This window comes from Oncorhynchus masou, chromosome 32 (assembly GCF_036934945.1).
Source record: "Oncorhynchus masou masou isolate Uvic2021 chromosome 32, UVic_Omas_1.1, whole genome shotgun sequence".
Classification (NCBI taxonomy): Eukaryota; Metazoa; Chordata; class Actinopteri; order Salmoniformes; family Salmonidae; genus Oncorhynchus; species Oncorhynchus masou.
The window spans coordinates 10066747-10084373 of record NC_088243.1 but is presented as its reverse complement, the minus strand read 5'-3'; the positions used below and the strand labels follow the sequence as shown (position 1 = coordinate 10084373).

Here is a 17627-nt window from a genome sequence, read left to right as displayed (position 1 = left end):
GCTACCCTCCTGTAGGTTTTAACACCAACCCTGTTCCTGGAGAGATACCCTCCTGTAGGTTTTAACTCCAACCCTGTTCCAGGAGAGCTACCCTCCTGAAGGTTTTAACTCCAACCCTGTTCCAGGAGAGCTACCCTCCTGTAGGTTTTAACTCCAACCCTGTTCCTGGAGAGCTACCCTCCTGAAGGTTTTAACTCCAACCCTGTTCCAGGAGAGATACCCTCCTGTGGTTGGAACCAAAAATCTTACATTTGGACTCATCAGACCAAAGGACAGATTTCCACCGGTCTAATGCACATTGCTCGTGTTTCTTGGCCCAAGCAAGTGGTTTCTATGCAGCAATTCAACCATGAAGGCCTGATTCACACAGTCTCATCTGAACAGTTCATGTTGAGATGTGTCTGTTACTTGAACTCTGTGAAGAATTTATTTGGGCTGCAATTTCTGAGGCAGGTAACTCTAATGAACGTATCCTCTGCAGCAGAGGTAACTCTGGGTCTTCCTTTCCTAGGGCGGTCCTCACGAGAGCCAGTTTCTTCATAGCGCTTGATGGTTTTTGCCACTTTAAGAAATGTCCTGGATTGACTGACGTTCATGTCTTAATGATGGACTGTCGTTTCTCTTTGCTTATTTGAGCTGTTCTTGCCATAATATGGACTTGGTATTTTACTAAATAGGGCTATCTTCTCTATACCACCCCTATCTTGTCACAACACAACTGATTGGCTCTAACGCATTAAGAAGGAAACTAATTCTACGAATGAACTTTTAACAAGGCACAGCTGTAAATTGAAATAGATTCCAGGTGATTACCTCATGAAGCTGGTTGAGAGAATGGCAAGAGTGTGCAAAGCTGTCATCAAGGCAAAGGGTTGCTACTTTGAAGAATCTCAAATATAAAATATGTTTTGATTTGTTTAACACTTTTTGGGGGGGTCTCTACATGTTTCTATACGTGTCATTTTATAGTTTTGATGTCTTCACTATTATTCTACAATGTAGTAAAAAATAAAGAAAAACCCTTGAATGAGTCGGTATGTCCAAACAGTTCTGATTGGTACAGTACTGTACTATATATATTTCTCTGTCTCCTCTCTTGGTGCCCAACCACTCCGAGTTGTCCAACCCTCTCATCCCAGTGCTCGCTGTGCCATCCTGTTAGATCCTTTGCTGTTACCAGTTCATAAAAGACTGAAGTGTGAATGTAATAGATCGTGTTGTGGTTCTGAATGTGTGACCGTGTTAGTATGTGGTGAAATGTGCCCTCTTGTTGATGTGGTAACATCAGGCACTGAGAGAGAACCAGCGGAAGCAGCAGTCGGCTCTGGATAAACTACGGAGCATCAAAGAGGACAAAGGGAGAGAACTGGAGAGACAGAGAGAGCTGGAGGAGGAGGAGAGGAAAAGGAGGGAGGAGAAGGAGGAGGCCAAAAGGTGAACAGCTCTCCCCTCTGCCTAACACACAGACATGCTCAAGCATTATCTGGTCTTTGACATAGGCCTGTCTATCTTTTCCCTATCTCCTCTCTCTCTCCCTCCGTCCCCAGGCGTATTAAGCTGCAGGAGAAGCTGAAGAGAGAGGAGGAGGAGAGACAGAGGAGGCTGCAGGAAGAGAGAGAGGCCAAACTGAGAGAGGAGAAGGAGAGACAGAGGAGGCTGCAGGAAGAGAGAGAGGCCAAACTGAGAGAGGAGGAGGAGAAGGAGACACAAGCCCGCCTCTTAGCTGCTAAAGAAAAGGTAGAACGAGAAAGCAGAGAGGAGAGGAGGAGACAGGAGGAAGATGAGAGGAAAAGGAGGGAGGAGGAGAGAAGACAGGAGGAAGAGGAGAGGAAGAGGAGGGAGGAGAGGGAGGAAGAGGAGAGGAAGAGGAGGGAGGAAGAGGAGCGGAAGAGGTTAGAGGAGGAGGAGAAGAAAAGGCAGGAAGAGGTGGAGAGCAAGAGGTGTGAGGAGGACAAGAAGAGATTGGAGAGGAGGAGGAGGCAGCAGGAGGAAGAAGCGAGGAAGCTGAAGGAAGAAGCGAAGAGGAAGCTGGAGGAGGAGAGGAGGAGCAGAAAGGGGGAGGTGGCGGCGTTGCGGCAGCAGGGGCGTGCAGGGAAGACAGACATCCACGACAAACTGTCAGCCCTTCTTGGAGGTCTAGAGGAGAGGAAAGGTAAGGAGGAACCACTAGACTATTAAACTGTTCTATTAGACCTTTATTAGGATATAGAAAACTGGTAGCCACGTGGTTGCTCTCGTCAAAAGTAGTGCATTTGAGATTATTATATTTTAAAATGTTAACTGAGGTGACGTCATGAGGTGCTGCTTTGTGATTGGCTGTTCCAGGTGGTCTGAAACCCCAGGCCACAGAGCACAGGAAGTCTGCGATGCTCACTTCCTTCCGGGCGCTCTACCCTTTCACCGCTCGCAACCTGGAAGAACTCAGCTTTGAAGCCGATGAGGTCATCGAGGTTAGAACCATACGGATGACAATTTATTTCTGGATTTAATTCTACACTCTGCTTCTCTGTTGTCTGACCGTTGTCTGTTTGTGTGTGTCTAGGTGGATGAGAGTACGGAGCGAGAGCAGGGTTGGCTGTACGGGAGTCGTCAGGCGAAGATGGGCTGGTTCCCAGAGAGTTATGTAGAGAGACAGTTCAAATCAGAGAGACCTGCTACTGTTACTACAACTACCACTGCTGGTGCTACTACTGCTGTTTATGCTGCTAAACAGGCCCTCAGACCACAGCTCTCCACCCCCATCAACACAGGGTTGGATAATACACACACACACACACACACACACACACACACACACACACACACACACACACACACACACACACACACACACACACACACACACACACACACAGATACACATACATACACACACACCGTTTCTAGCCATAGGTATTTCTCATAGGTGTGGAGCGTGTAACCTTTCCTCAACCCTGATGAGACTTTGATATGGTGATTCATGTAAATACTGTACTGCTGACTGAAAAGTTCATGACCTCTGAACCTTCATGTCTTCCAGGAAACCCGGGGGAGATGCTTCTATGTCAACAGGACAGAACTCCGCCTTCACGCCTACACACGCCCCTCACCCCACCCCCTCGGAGCAGGTACAGGTAGAGGAGTGGGAGGAGCCAATTGAAGCTAGGGTAGTGTTGGTTCTGTTTTTCTGTGCTCTGTTTTATTTACTTAACGTATAAGGAACACTCAATGTGCACTTATAAATCATAACAATTTTAATCAAAATACAGCTGTAGACAGAAGTCAAAGCTCAAACATCACACATACAACTGATGTCTCTCCTTAGTTTTGCAAAATAAGAAAAGTCCCAAGTTATTTTATTAAGCCCAGCCCTTGTGATGTCACTGCATACGTCATTACCTTCTGCTCATCAGACCAAGCCCATGCATACACAGCTATACAAACTTGCAAGAGAGATAAAATAGTTCCAGTGTTTTCTAAGGGCTCAGCAGTAAATGTCCACTCCCCAAGTTGATTTATAGTGGTCTGTCTGACTAGTCTCTTATTTATTTCATTCCCCTGCAGGGTTCTGTGTCTATTCTCTTTTAGCCTAGAGGTGCCTTCTCACAGACACCCTGCAATAATTCACACATTTCTCAGACTGTTTCTTTATAAGAGGCAGAGACTAGAAAAGACTGTGGAATGGTATTAAACATTATAATGAATTGTTAACCTGTAGTCTAGGACCCTATACATGTAGTGGGGAAGGGGTCTTATAGCCCTTCCCCACTACTGACCAATTTGACCCAACAGTGGGTAGGTGGTCAAAATGGCCAGTATGGAGATTGATGGCTCCACCACATTTTCTAAACCCAGAGGCGCAATATCACAAGATATCTGGAAATGCTTGCGAAGCAGACCAGCCCAGGATTTTAGGTTAGAGAAGTCAATGAGATAGATATATATATATCATTTTATTTTTATTTAACCTTTATTTAACTAGGCAAATACTTACTTACAATGACGGCCTACCGTGGAACAGTGGGTTAACTGCCTTGTTCAGGTGCAGAACAACAGATATTTACATTGTCAGGTCAGGGATTCGATCCAGCAACCTTTCGGTTTGGCCCAATGCCCTAACCACTAGGCTACCTGCTGCCCCATTATAGTCTAAAACAACTATTAATCAATGAGAAAAGTGAAACATCATTTTCTCTGAATCTAATGGCACAACGTAGATCCGAAATGTTGTCTGACGTAGTTGAACAAGCTAATACCCCAACTTCCTTTTCATTTTTGTCAAAAACAACTTTTATATGGAAGGAGTTTCTTTTTGATTTGATGACCTTCTGCAGTCCTGCGCGAGACAACTGTTAGAGCTTAGCTAGCCAACGTCGCCATGACATCGCCTACAAGTGTGATCATAACACCGCACACAGATCATGTTGCTACCAGATCAGACGGATTCCACTACCCTGACTACCTTGGATTTAACAAGGAAACGACTGGTGTGAGGAATATGATTACGCCGATCTAGTACTTTTTGATCCATGAGTGAAAAACATATTGTTTTATTACCTCCCAATTTAAATTTGACCCCTGTCCTTCTGCTATCTACCTCTCTCTTTCCCTCCCTCAATCTTATCTCCCTCCATCCTTCCTCCTCTGGCTCTAGCTGGTGGGTAACCTGCAGGCCCAGGCTCTGTGTTCGTGGACAGCGAAGACCGAGAGCCATCTGAACTTCAGTAAGGACGATGTGATCCGGGTGCTGGAGCAGCAGGACAGCTGGTGGCTGGGGGAGCTCAACGGGGTTCAGGGCTGGTTCCCCAAAACATACGTCACACTCCTGGGAGACGATGACAACACCACTGCGTAAATACATACATACACACGTACGCGTACACCCCCAAATCCAAACAGATTACCGACCATTTCGAATCCCACCGTACCTTCTCCGCTATGCAATCTGGTTTCAGAGCTGGTCATTGTTGCACCTCAGTCACGCCCAAGGTCCTAAACGACATCATAACCGCCAGTGTTAAGAGACAATACTGTGCAGCTGTATTCATCGACCTGGCCAAGGCTTTCGACTCTGTCAATCACCACATTCTTATCGGCAGACTAAACAGCCTTCGTTTCTCAAATGACTGTCTCGCCTGGTTCACCAACTACTTCTCAGATAGAGTTCAGTGTGTCAAATCGGAGGGTCTGCTGTCCGGACCTCTGGCAGTCTCTATGGGGGTGCCACAAGGTTAAATTCTTGGACCGACTCTCTTCTCTGTATACATCAATGATGTCGCTCTTGCTGCTGGTGAGTCTCTGATCCACCTGTACGCAGACGACACCATTCTGTATACTTCTGGCCCTTCTTTGGACACTGTGTTAACTACCCTCCATACGAGCTTCAATGCCATACAACTCTCCTTCCGTGGCCTCCAATTGCTCTTAAATACAAGTAAAACTAAATGCATGTTCTTCAACCGAACACCTGCCCGCCCGTCCAGCATCACTACTCTGGACGGTTCTGACCTAGAATATGTGGACAGACTCACATTAAGCATCTCCAATCCAAAATTAAATCTAGAATCGGCTTCCTATTTCTCAACAAAGCATCCTTCACTCATGCTGCCAAACATACCCTCGTACAACTGACTATCTTACCGATCCTCGACTTCGGTGATGTCATTTACAAAATAGCCTCCAACACTCTACTCAACAAATTGGATGCAGTCTATCACAGTGCCATCTGTTTTGTCACCAAAGCCCCATATACTACCCACCACTGCGACCTGTATGCTCTCGTTTGCTGGCCCTCATACTCGTCGCCAAACCCACTGGCTCCAGGTCATCTACAAGTCTCTGCTAGGTAAAGCCCGGCCTTATCTCAACTCACTGGTCACCATAGTAGCACCCACTCGTAGCACGCGCTCCAGCAGGTATATCTCACTGGTCACCCCCAAAGCCAAATCCTCTTTTGGCCGCCTTTCCTTCCAGTTCTCTGCTGTCAATGACTGGAATGAACTGCAAAAATCACTGAAGCTGGAGACTCATATCTCCCTCACTAACTTTAAGCACCAGCTGTCAGAGCAGCTCAGAGATCACTGCACCTGTACATAGCCCATCTGTAAATAGCCCATCCAACTACCTCATCCCCATACTGTATTTATTTTGCTCCTTTGCACCCCAGTATCTCTACTTGCACATTCATCTTCTGCACATCTATCACTCCAGTGTGTAATTGCTATATTGTAATTATTTCGCCACTATGGCCTATTTATTGCCGAAACTCCCTTATCTTACCTAATTTGCACTCACTGTTTAAATAAAGGTGAAATTAAAAACATATGGCTGCTTGTTGTTACGTTGTTGGTTAGGGGTGAGGTTAGGGCACGGTAGTACTGGTCTTATGATAGAAAAGTATTTTTTTTGTTTTATTAATGTCGTTTGTCTTGTCTCAGCCTGACGTATTCTCCCCCAGATGAAGTGGAGGCCTCAGATCCTGCTCCACTGGAAGGTACTCCTCTCGCCCTCTCTCTCTCTCGCCCTCTCTCGCTCTCTCTCTTTCTCTCTCGCTCTCTCTCTTTCTCTCTCGCCCTCTCTCTTTCTCTCTCGCCCTCTTACTCTCTTGCCCTCTCTCTCCCTGACGCTCTCTCGCCCTCTCTTTCGCCCTGACGCTCTCTCGCCCTCTCTCGCCCTGATGCTCTCTCGCCCTCTCTCGCCCTGACGTTCTCTCACCCTCTCTCACCCTGACGCTCTCTCGCCCTCTCTCACCCTGACGCCCTCTCTCTGTCTCTCTCGCCCTCTCTCTGTCTCTCTCGCCCTCTCTCTGTCTCTCTCGCCCTCTCTCTGTCTCTCTCTCACCCTCTCTCTCTCTCTCTCTCTCTCTCTCTCTCTCTCTCTCTCTCTCTCTCTCTCTCTCTCTCTCTCGCCCTCTCCGTGACGCTCTCTCGCCCTCTCCCTGACGCTCTCTCGCCCTCTCCCTGACGCTCTCTCGCCCTCTCTCTCTCCCTGACGCTCTCTCGCCCTCTCTCTCTCCATGACTCTCTCTCCCTGACTCTCTCTCGCCCTCTCTCTCTCCCTGACGCTCTCTCGCCCCCTCTCTCTCTCCCTGACGCTCTCTCGCCCTCTCTCTCTGTCCCTGACGCCCTCTCTCTCTGTCCCTGACGCCCTCTCTCTCTCTCCCTGACGCTCTCTCGCCCTCTCTCTCTCCTTGACGCTCTCTCGCCCTCTCTCTCCCCTGACGCTCTCTCGCCCTCTCTCTCTCCCTGACGCTCTCTCGCCCTCTCTCTCTCCCTGACGCTCTCTCGCCCACTCTCTTTCTCTCTCGCCCTCTCTCTTTCTCTCTCGCCCTCTCTCTTTCTCTCTCGCCCACTCTCTTTCTCTCTCGCCCACTCTCTTTCTCTCTCGCCCACTCTCTTTCTCTCTCGCCCTCTCTCTTTCTCTCGCCCTGGCTCTCTCTCACCCTCTCTCGCTCTCTCGCCCTCTCTCTGTCTCTCTCTCGCCCTCTCTCTGTCTCTCTCTCGCCCTCTCTCTGTCTCTCTCTCGCCCTCTCTTTGTCTCTCTCTCGCCCTCTCTTTGTCTCTCTCTCGCCCTCTCTCGCTCTCTCGCTCTCTCGCCCTCTCTCGCTCTCTCGCCCTCTCTCGCTCTCTCGCCCTCTCTCGCTCTCTCGCCCTCTCTCTTTCTCTCTCGTCCTCTCTCTTTCTCTCTCGTCCTCTCTATTTCTCTCTCGTCCTCTCTCTTTCTCTCTCGCCCTGGCTCTCTCGCTCTCTCGCCCTCTCTTTGTCTCTCTCTTGCCCTCTCTCTGTCTCTCTCTCTGTCTCTCTCTCCCTGACGCTCTCTCGCCCTCTCTCTCTCCCTGACGCTCTCTCGCCCTCTCTCTCTCCCGCTCTCTCGCCCTCTCTCTCTCTCTTTCTCTCTCTCCCTCTCTCTTTCTCTCTCGCCCTCTCTCTCTCTCGCCCTCTCTCGCTCTCTCGCCCTGGCTCTCTCTCGCCCTCTCTCGCTCTCTCGCCCTCTCGCCCACTCTCACTCTCTCGCCCTCTCTCTGTCTCTCTCTCGCCCTCTCTCTGTCTCTCTCTGTCTCTCTCTCGCCCTCTCTCTGTCTCTCTCTCGCCCTCTCTCTCTCCCTGACGCTCTCTCGCCCTCTCTCTCTCGCCCTCTCTCTATCTCCCTGACGCTCTCTCCCTGACGCTCTCTCGCCCTCTCTCTCTCTCCCTGACGCTCTCTCCCTGACGCTCTCTCCCTGACGCTCTCTCGCCCTCTCTCTCTCTGACGCTCTCTCTCCCTGACGCTCTCTCTCCCTGACACTCTCTCGCCCTCTCTCTCGCCCTGATGCTCTCTCGCCCTCTCTCGCCCTGACGCTCTCTTGCTCTCTCTCGCGCTCTCTCGCCCTGACGCTCTCTCGCCCTCTCTCGCGCTCTCTCACCCTCGGTCTCTCGCCCTCGGTTTCTCGCCCTCGTCCGGCCTCTCTTTAGCCCACTCCCTCGCCCTCGTTTTCTCTCGCGCCCTCTTTCTGTCTCTTGCCCTCATTTGCTCTCTCTCGCCCTCGTTCGTTCGCTCTCTCTCTTTCTCTCTCTCTCTTCCCCAAAAACATGTCCTTCTGCAAAAGCACTCTTACCCGATTCAGTTCTTGTCTTGGGAACATTATGAAATACAGTTCTGCCTTCTCAGATGGTAATGTCCATGACTCTGTAGTGAATTGTGTCATCCAATAGAATATCTCTCTGAGAGGTCATGGTTTGTATCATCCAATAAGAATGTCTCTCTGAGATGTCATGGTTTGTATCATCCAATAAGAATGTCTCTCTGAGAGGTGATGTTTTGTCTCACCAATCAGAGTACATGGCGCTGTACACCTATGAGAGCCCAGAGCATGGCGACCTGACGTTTAGAGAGGGTGATGTGATCCTGGTGACCCAGAGAGAGGGAGAGTGGTGGAGCGGAGGCATCGGAGACCGCACTGGAGTGTTCCCTTCTAACTACGTCAAACCCAAAGAGACCGATGTAAGATACACACACACACACACACACACACACACACACACACACACACACACACACACACACACACACACACACACACACACACACACACACACACACACAGAGACATGGACAAATGCTCTAATACTCTCACATACATTCACCCATCTATCCCTAATCTCACACACACACACACACACACACACGCACACGCACACGCACACGCACACGCACACGCACACGCACACACACACAGACATGGACAAATGCTCTAATACTCTCACATACATTCACCCATCTATCCCTAATCTCACACACACACACACACACACACACACACACACACACACACACACACACACACACACACACACACACACACACATCCTTGACTTTAACTTGTATCTGACCTTGTTTCTATAACTTGTCATTTCAGACATCCAGCAGCCCAGGGAAGCCTGGGAAGAAGCCAGGTGAGTCAACTGGAGAAAGGCATATCCACACTCTGTTCCTTTCAACACGTCCTCTAAATCTGATGTTACTCCCTACGTGTGTGTGTGTGCGCAGAGATAGCCCAGGTGAGCACTGCCTTCACGGCCACAGGAACAGAGCAGCTCAGCCTTGTACCAGGACAGCGCATCCTCATCCTCAGCAAGGATTCCTCCGGCTGGTTGCTCGGACAACTGCAGGTTGGCTGATTGATTGATTAATGGTTGTTTTAGATGATTTTGGGAGTGTTGATTTACAGTTATTGAATTAAGATCTGATTTGATTGGTAAAAAATACAGATTAGTGGGTAAATATCAGACTTAGGTTTCTTGTGCTGGCAGCCATATTCTGATATTGTTTTCACTAATTTGTCTTTTGACCAATCAGATCAGGTTTTTTCACATCAGATATTTTTCAGAGCTGATCTGATTGGTCAAAAGACCAATTAGTGAAAACAATATCAGAATATGGCTGCCTGTCTAAACGCAGCATTAGATTGTGGTTGACTGATTGTTTGGTTGACTGATTCACTGATTGACTGGTTGACTGATTCACTGATTGACTGAATGACTGGTTGACTGATCTCTCTCGGTCTCTAAGGCGCGAGGAAAGAAGCGTCAGAAGGGTTGGTTTCCGGCCTCACATGTCAAAATGCTGGGATCTAACAGCGGCAGGTCCACACCAGCACCTCTACCAGGTAACATACACACACCTTTTAGTAGGTAAGAAAAGAGAATGTATAGTTTACAAGGAGGCTGGTGGGAGGAGCTATAGGAGGACAGGCTCATTGTAATATCTGGAATGGAATCAATGGAACGGTATCAAACACATCACACACATGGAAACCATGTTTGATTCCATTCCATTTATTCCATTCTAGCCAATACATTGAGGCTGTCCTCCATATAGCTCCTCCCATCAGCCGACACTGCCTCACAACCCCCCTCCCCCCTCTCTCGCCCCTGCTCTTGCTCTCTCTCTCTCCTCCAGTGTGTCAGGTCATTGCCGTGTACGACTACAAAGCAGCCAACGAGGATGAGATGAGCTTCTCCAAAGGTCAGATGATCAGTGTGTTCGACAAGAACGACCCCGATTGGTGGAAAGGAGAGATCAATGGGATCACCGGTCTGTTCCCAACCAATTACGTCAAGATGACCACCGTTGACTCCGATCCCAGCCAGCAATGTGAGTACATTACTATTTTGATGTTTTTCCGAAGACGTCATTTCTCAAAGTGAAATGTTCACAAGACAGGGAAGACAGACAGACACACACAAGGTACATCCCAGTACACATGACGGGTATATGGAAGATATTAGTAAGCCCAGTGGGCAAGGCAAGATGAGTCTAACCAGTCTAAACGATAGTGGTGAGGTTAGGGTTTAGCAGTCTAAAGGATAGTGGTGAGGTTAGGGTTTAGCAGTCTAAACGATAGTGGTGAGGTTAGGGTTTGGCAGTCTAAACGATAGTGGTGAGGTTAGGGTTTAGCAGTCTAAACGATAGTGGTGAGGTTAGGGTTTAGCAGTCTAAACGATAGTGGTGAGGTTAGGGTTTAGCAGTTTAAACGATAGTGGTGAGGTTAGGGTTTAGCAGTCTAAACGATAGTGGTGAGGTTAGGGTTTAGCAGTCTAAAGTATAGTGGTGAGGTTAGGGTTTAGCAGTCTAAAGGATAGTGGTGAGGTTAGGGTTTAGCAGTCTAAAGGATAGTGGTGAGGTTAGGGTTTAGCAGTCTAAACGATAGTGGTGAGGTTAGGGTTTAGCAGTCTAAAGGATAGTGGTGAGGTTAGGGTTTAGCAGTCTAAAGGATAGTGGTGAGGTTAGGGTTTAGCAGTCTAAAGGATAGTGGTGAGGTTAGGGTAAGGGTTTAGCAGTCTAAAGGATAGTGGTGAGGTTAGGGTTTAGCAGTCTAAAGGATAGTGGTGAGGTTAGGGTAAGGGTTTAGCAGTATAAAGGTTAGGTGTTAGGTAAGGGTTTAGCAGTATAAAGGTTAGGTGTTAGAGTAAGGGTTTAGCAGTATAAAGGTTAAGGGTGGGGTTAGGGTAAGGGTTTAGCAGTATAAAGGTTAGGGGTGGGGTCAGGGTAAGGGTTTAGCAGTATAAAGGTTAGGTGTTAGGGTAAGAGTTTAGCAGTATAAAGGTTAGGGGTCAGGGTAAGGGTTTAGCAGTATAAAGGTTAGGGGTCAGGGTAAGGGTTTAGCAGTATAAAGGTTAGGTGTTAAGGTAAGGGTTTAGCAGTATAAAGGTTAGGGGTCAGGGTAAGGGTTTATCAGTATAAAGGTTAGGGGTGGGGTCAGGGTAAGGGTTTAGCAGTATAAAGGTTAGGGGTAAGGGTTTAGCAGTATAAAGGTTAGGTGTTAGGGTAAGGGTAAGGGTTTAGCAGTATAAAGGTTAGGTGTTAGGGTAAGGGTTTAGCAGTATAAAGGTTAGGTGTTAGGGTAAGGGTTTAGCAGTATAAAGGTTAGGTGTTAGGGTAAGGGTTTAGCAGTATAAAGGTTAGGGGTCAGGGTAAGGATTTAGCAGTATAAAGGTTAGGGGTCAGGGTAAGGGTTTAGCAGTATAAAGGTTAGGGATCAGGGTAAGGGTTTAGCAGTATAAAGGTGATGTGTTAGGGTTTAGCAGTATAAAGGTTAGGTGTGGGGTAAGGGTTTAGCAGTATAAAAGTTAGGGGTGGGGTAAGGGTTTAGCAGTATAAAGGTTAGGTGTTAGGGTAAGGGTTTAGCAGTATAAAGGTTAGGGGTTAGGGTAAGGGTTTAGCAGTATAAAGGTTAGGGGTCAGGGTAAGGGTTTAGCAGTATAAAGGTTAGGGGTGGTGTAAGGGTTTAGCAGTATAACGGTTAGGGGTGGTGTAAGGGTTTAGCAGTATAAAGGTTAGGGGTTAGGGTAAGGGTTTAGCAGTATAAAGGTGATGTGTTAGGGTTTAGCAGTACAAAGGTTAGGGGTCAGGGTAAGGGTTTAGCAGTATAAAGGTTAGGGGTTAGGGTAAGGGTTTAGCAGTATAAAGGTGATGTGTTAGGGTTTAGCAGTACAAAGGTTAGGGGTCAGGGTAAGGGTTTAGCAGTATAAAGGTTAGGGGTGGGGTAAGGGTTTAGCAGTATAAAGGTTAGGTGTTAGGGTAAGGGTTTAGCAGTATAAAGGTTAGGGGTTAGGGTAAGGGTTTAGCAGTATAAAGGTTAGGGGTAAGGGTTTAGCAGTATAAAGGTTAGGGGTCAGGGTAAGGGTTTAGCAGTATAAAGGTTAGGGGTCAGGGTAAGGGTTTAGCAGTATAAAGGTTAGGGGTTAGGGTAAGGGTTTAGCAGTATAAAGGTTAGGGGTCAGGGTAAGGGTTTATCAGTATAAAGGTTAGGGGTCAGGGTAAGGGTTTAGCAGTATAAAGGTTAGGGGTCAGGGTAAGGGTTTAGCAGTATAAAGGTTAGGGGTCAGGGTAAGGGTTTAGCAGTATAAAGGTTAGGTGTTAGGGTAAGGGTTTAGCAGTATAACGGTTAGGTGTTAGGGTAAGGGTTTAGCAGTATAAAGGTTAGGGGTTAGGGTAAGGGGGGTTAGCAGTATAAAGGTTAGGTGTTAGGGTAAGGGTTTAGCAGTATAAAGGTTAGGGGTTAGGGTAAGGGGGGTTAGCAGTATAAAGGTTAGGTGTTAGGGTAAGGGTTTAGCAGTATAAAGGTTAGGTGTTAGGGTAAGGGTTTAGCAGTATAAAGGTTAGGTGTGGGGTAAGGGTTTAGCAGTATAAAGGTTAGGGGTCAGGGTAAGGGTTTAGCAGTATAAAGGTTAGGGGTCAGGGTAAGGGTTTAGCAGTATAAAGGTTAGGTGTGGGGTAAGGGTTTAGCACACATATGTCAGAGTCAAGGCCCGCGGGCCACATCCGGCCCGCGAGAAGGTTTTTTACGGCCCCTGGGATGATCTTGATTTATTATTAGAACCGGCCCGCAGACCGCAGCAAGCCGGCAGCCCGCAGATCTTTTACACGCACCAATACTACATTTCCCACAATGCAACGGTGACGCACCGAGCAGTAGGCTGCTTCATTTCAATATTTATTGGCACAGCAGTCGTCAGCATCACAGTAAAATTAACTTTCAGATACCCATCAAAAATGGCAAAACGGAAGGTGGACACTGAGAACCGGGGTTTCAAACAAGGTGGGAGTCGGAGTATATGTTCACGGAGGTAGCTGGAAAACCTGTGTGTCTTCTGTGTGGAGAAAGTGTGGCGGTACTGAAAGAGTATAATCTGAGACGACATTATGAAACGAAACACGCGGACAAAAACAAGAATATGGACATGGAACAAAGGCTACAAAAGGCAGAGGAATTAAAACGAGGCCTCAAATCTCGACAGGCTCTGTTCAAAAAAGCCAAATCACAAGGCCAGGCTGCTGTCAAGGCCAGTTTTATTTTGGCAGAAGAGATCGCTAAATCAGCCCGGCCATTTACGGAGGGGGATTTCATCAAAAACTGCATGATTAAAGTTTGTGACGAAGTTTGCCCAGAAAAAGGCAACTCTTTTTAAATGTGAGTCTGAGCAGAAACACCATTGCCGAGAGAGTAGACCAGTTGTCCATCAATCTAAAAGAGCAGCTTGTGAAAAAGGGAAAAGATTTCATTGCATATTCCTTGGCTGTGGATGAGAGCACCGACATTTCTGACATTGCCCAGTTGTCAATTTTCATCCGCGGAGTGGACTCCAGCCTAAGCGTGACAGAGGAGTTTTTGGCTTTACGTCCTATGCATGGCACAACTACGGGGCATGATTTGTATGAAGAGGTGTCAAGATGTGTAAATGAGATGGAGCTGCCTTGGGAAAAACTCGTGGGTTTGACAACCGACGGAGCACCTGCGATGTGTGGACACAGGAGCGGACTGGTGGCGAAGATACGGGAAAAGATGCAAGAGGAAAACGCGACAGGTGAGCTGACAGCTTATCATTGTATCATACACCAGGAAGCGTTGTGCGGTAAAGCCTTGAAAATGGAGCATGTAATGAGCATCATCACGCGCACAGTTAACTTTATCAGAGCCAAAGGTTTGAATCACCGCCAGTTCAAGGCATTTCTGACGGAGTTAGAAACGGAGCATGGTGATTTGCCTTATCACACAGAGGTGCGATGGCTAAGCCAGGGAAAGGTGCTTCAAAGATGTTTCGAGCTTCGTGAGGAACAAAGTGTTGTTTTTGATTAATAGATTTTTGCACTTTATTTTATTGTATTTCAATCCAATTATATTTTAAAAATATTTCAGTTGAGTGGATGATAGAAAATTGCTATTATTGTTTTTTTCTTTGAAGTAAATTTAGCCCACTTTTGCTAAAATAGAAAATATAGGCTACTGATGGTGCCTTGAATACCGGTTTCTTTCATTTAATGTTCATGTTATGGGGATTTTTATATAAAGGAAATTTGTCTTTTGTGTCTGTTGAAAATTAAAGATTACTGACAGAGCCATAAGAAAATATTGCTTTATTTATCTGATCATATTGGAATATATTTGTTAGGTTTTCAGTAGGTTCAATTAGGTTCACTAGACTATATGCGTCATTTAAAAATTTTTCAATGAACATTCGAACAGTCCGGCCCTCGGCTTGTAGCTAAATTTTTTATTTGGCCCTCCGTCCATTTGACTTTGACACCCCTGGTTTAGCAGTATAAAGGTTAGGGGTCAGGGTAAGGATTTAGCAGTATAAAGTTTAGGGGTCAGGGTAAGGGTTTAGCAGTATAAAGGTTAGGGGTCAGGGTAAGGGTTTAGCAGTATAAAGGTTAGGTGTTAGGGTAAGGGTTTAGCAGTATAAAGGTTAGGTGTGGGGTAAGGGTTTAGCAGTATAAAGGTTAGGGGTCAGGGTAAGGGTTTAGCAGTATAAAGGTTAGGGGTCAGGGTAAGGGTTTAGCAGTATAAAGGTTAGGTGTTAGGGTAAGGGTTTAGCAGTATAAAGGTTAGGTGTGGGGTAAGGGTTTAGCAGTATAAAGGTTAGGGGTCAGGGTAAGGGTTTAGCAGTATAAAGGTTAGGGGTCAGGGTAAGGGTTTAGCAGTATAAAGGTTAGGTGTTAGGGTAAGGGTTTAGCAGTATAAAGGTTAGGGGTCAGGGTAAGGGTTTAGCAGTATAAAGGTTAGGGTAAGGGTTTAGCAGTATAAAGGTTAGGTGTTAGGGTAAGGGTTTAGCAGTATAACGGTTAGGTGTTAGGGTAAGGGTTTAGCAGTATAAAGGTTAGGGGTTAGGGTAAGGGGGTTTAGCAGTATAAAGGTTAGGTGTTAGGGTAAGGGTTTAGCAGTATAACGGTTAGGTGTTAGGGTAAGGGTTTAGCAGTATAAAGGTTAGGGGTTAGGGTAAGGGGGTTTAGCAGTATAAAGGTTAGGTGTTAGGGTAAGGGTTTAGCAGTATAAAGGTTAGGGGTTAGGGTAAGGGTTTAGCAGTATAAAGGTTAGGTGTGGGGTAAGGGTTTAGCAGTATAAAGGTTAGGGGTCAGGGTAAGGGTTTAGCAGTATAAAGTTTAGGGGTCAGGGTAACTCAAAGTGGGTACAGCCCACAATGCTTTAATTTTACAAAACGAGCCTTTGATTTCAAATTTCACTGTAGGTTCAGACAGAAACAAAGACAGAAGCATATTTTCTAAAATAAATAAAATGTTCTCAGTGTGGTATGCAGAGTTGAGCCTGTGACGAGCCCATTAGAATAGAGTTGAGCCTGTGACCAGCCCATTAGAATAGAGTTGAGCCTGTGACGAGCCCATTAGAATAGAGTTGAGCCTGTGATGAGCCCATTAGAATAGAGTTGAGCCTGTGACGAGCCCATTAGAATAGAGTTGAGCCTGTGAAGAGCCCATTAGAATAGAGTTGAGCCTGTGAAGAGCCCATTAGAATAGAGTTGAGCCTGTGATGAGCCCATTAGAATAGAGTTGAGCCTGTGATGAGCCCATTAGAATAGAGTTGAGCCTGTGATGAGCCCATTAGAATAGAGTTGAGCCTGTGATGAGCCCATTAGAATAGAGTTGAGCCTGTGATGAGCCCATTAGAATAGAGTTGAGCCTGTGACCAGCCCATTAGAATAGAGTTGAGCCTGTGACCAGCCCATTAGAATAGAGTTGAGCCTGTGACCAGCCCATTAGAATAGAGTTGAGTCTGTGATGAGCCCATTAGAATAGAGTTGAGCCTGTGACGAGCCCATTAGAATAGAGTTGAGTCTGTGACCAGCCCATTAGAATAGAGTTGAGCCTGTGACGAGCCCATTAGAATAGAGTTGAGCCTGTGATGAGCCCATTAGAATAGAGTTGAGCCTGTGATGAGCCCATTAGAATAGAGTTGAGCCTGTGACCAGCCCATTAGAATAGAGTTGAGCCTGTGACCAGCCCATTAGAATAGAGTTGAGTCTGTGATGAGCCCATTAGAATAGAGTTGAGCCTGTGACCAGCCCATTAGAATAGAGTTGAGCCTGTGACGAGCCCATTAGAATAGAGTTGAGCCTGTGACCAGCCCATTAGAATAGAGTTGAGTCTGTGACCAGCCCATTAGAATAGAGTTGAGCCTGTGACCAGCCCATTAGAATAGAGTTGAGCCTGTGACCAGCCCATTAGAATAGAGTTGAGCCTGTGACGAGCCCATTAGAATAGAGTTGAGCCTGTGACGAGCCCATTAGAATAGAGTTGAGCCTGTGACGAGCACATTAGAATAGAGTTGAGCCTGTGACCAGCCCATTAGAATAGAGTTGAGTCTGTGACCAGCCCATTAGAATAGAGTTGAGTCTGTGACCAGCCCATTAGAATAGAGTTGAGCCTGTGACCAGCCCATTAGAATAGAGTTGAGCCTGTGACCAGCCCATTAGAATAGAGTTGAGCCTGTGACCAGCCCATTAGAATAGAGTTGAGCCTGTGACCAGCCCATTAGAATAGAGTTGAGCCTGTGACCAGCCCATTAGAATAGAGTTGAGCCTGTGACCAGCCCATTAGAATAGAGTTGAGCCTGTGACCAGCCCATTAGAATAGAGTTGAGCCTGTGACCAGCCCATTAGAATAGAGTTGAGCCTGTGACCAGCATAATTAGAATAGAGTTGAGCCTGTGACCAGCCCATTAGAATAGAGTTGAGCCTGTGACCAGCCCATTAGAATAGAGTTGAGCCTGTGACCAGCCCATTAGAATAGAGTTGAGCCTGTGACCAGCCCATTAGAATAGAGTTGAGCCTGTGACCAGCCCATTAGAATAGAGTTGAGCCTGTGACCAGCCC

At 46.9% G+C, this 17627-nt stretch overlaps 1 protein-coding gene across 5 annotated transcripts in view; it reads left to right on the top strand.

Moving 5' to 3' along the window:
• The window catches only part of LOC135525533 (intersectin-2-like), an 82892-nt gene that overhangs the window by 44110 nt on the left and 21155 nt on the right, over positions 1–17627 (top strand). For all 5 annotated transcript variants that reach the window (XM_064953205.1, XM_064953206.1, XM_064953204.1 and 2 more), the window contains 12 exons: positions 1289–1434; positions 1548–2152; positions 2326–2450; positions 2543–2751; positions 3020–3107; positions 4634–4830; positions 6417–6472; positions 8792–8958; positions 9374–9410; positions 9505–9626; positions 10027–10123; positions 10417–10611. In XM_064953205.1, coding sequence (XP_064809277.1) covers positions 1289–1434; positions 1548–2152; positions 2326–2450; positions 2543–2751; positions 3020–3107; positions 4634–4830; positions 6417–6472; positions 8792–8958; positions 9374–9410; positions 9505–9626; positions 10027–10123; positions 10417–10611 — 2044 coding nt within the window. The remainder of the gene's footprint in view (positions 1–1288; positions 1435–1547; positions 2153–2325; positions 2451–2542; positions 2752–3019; positions 3108–4633; positions 4831–6416; positions 6473–8791; positions 8959–9373; positions 9411–9504; positions 9627–10026; positions 10124–10416; positions 10612–17627) is intronic.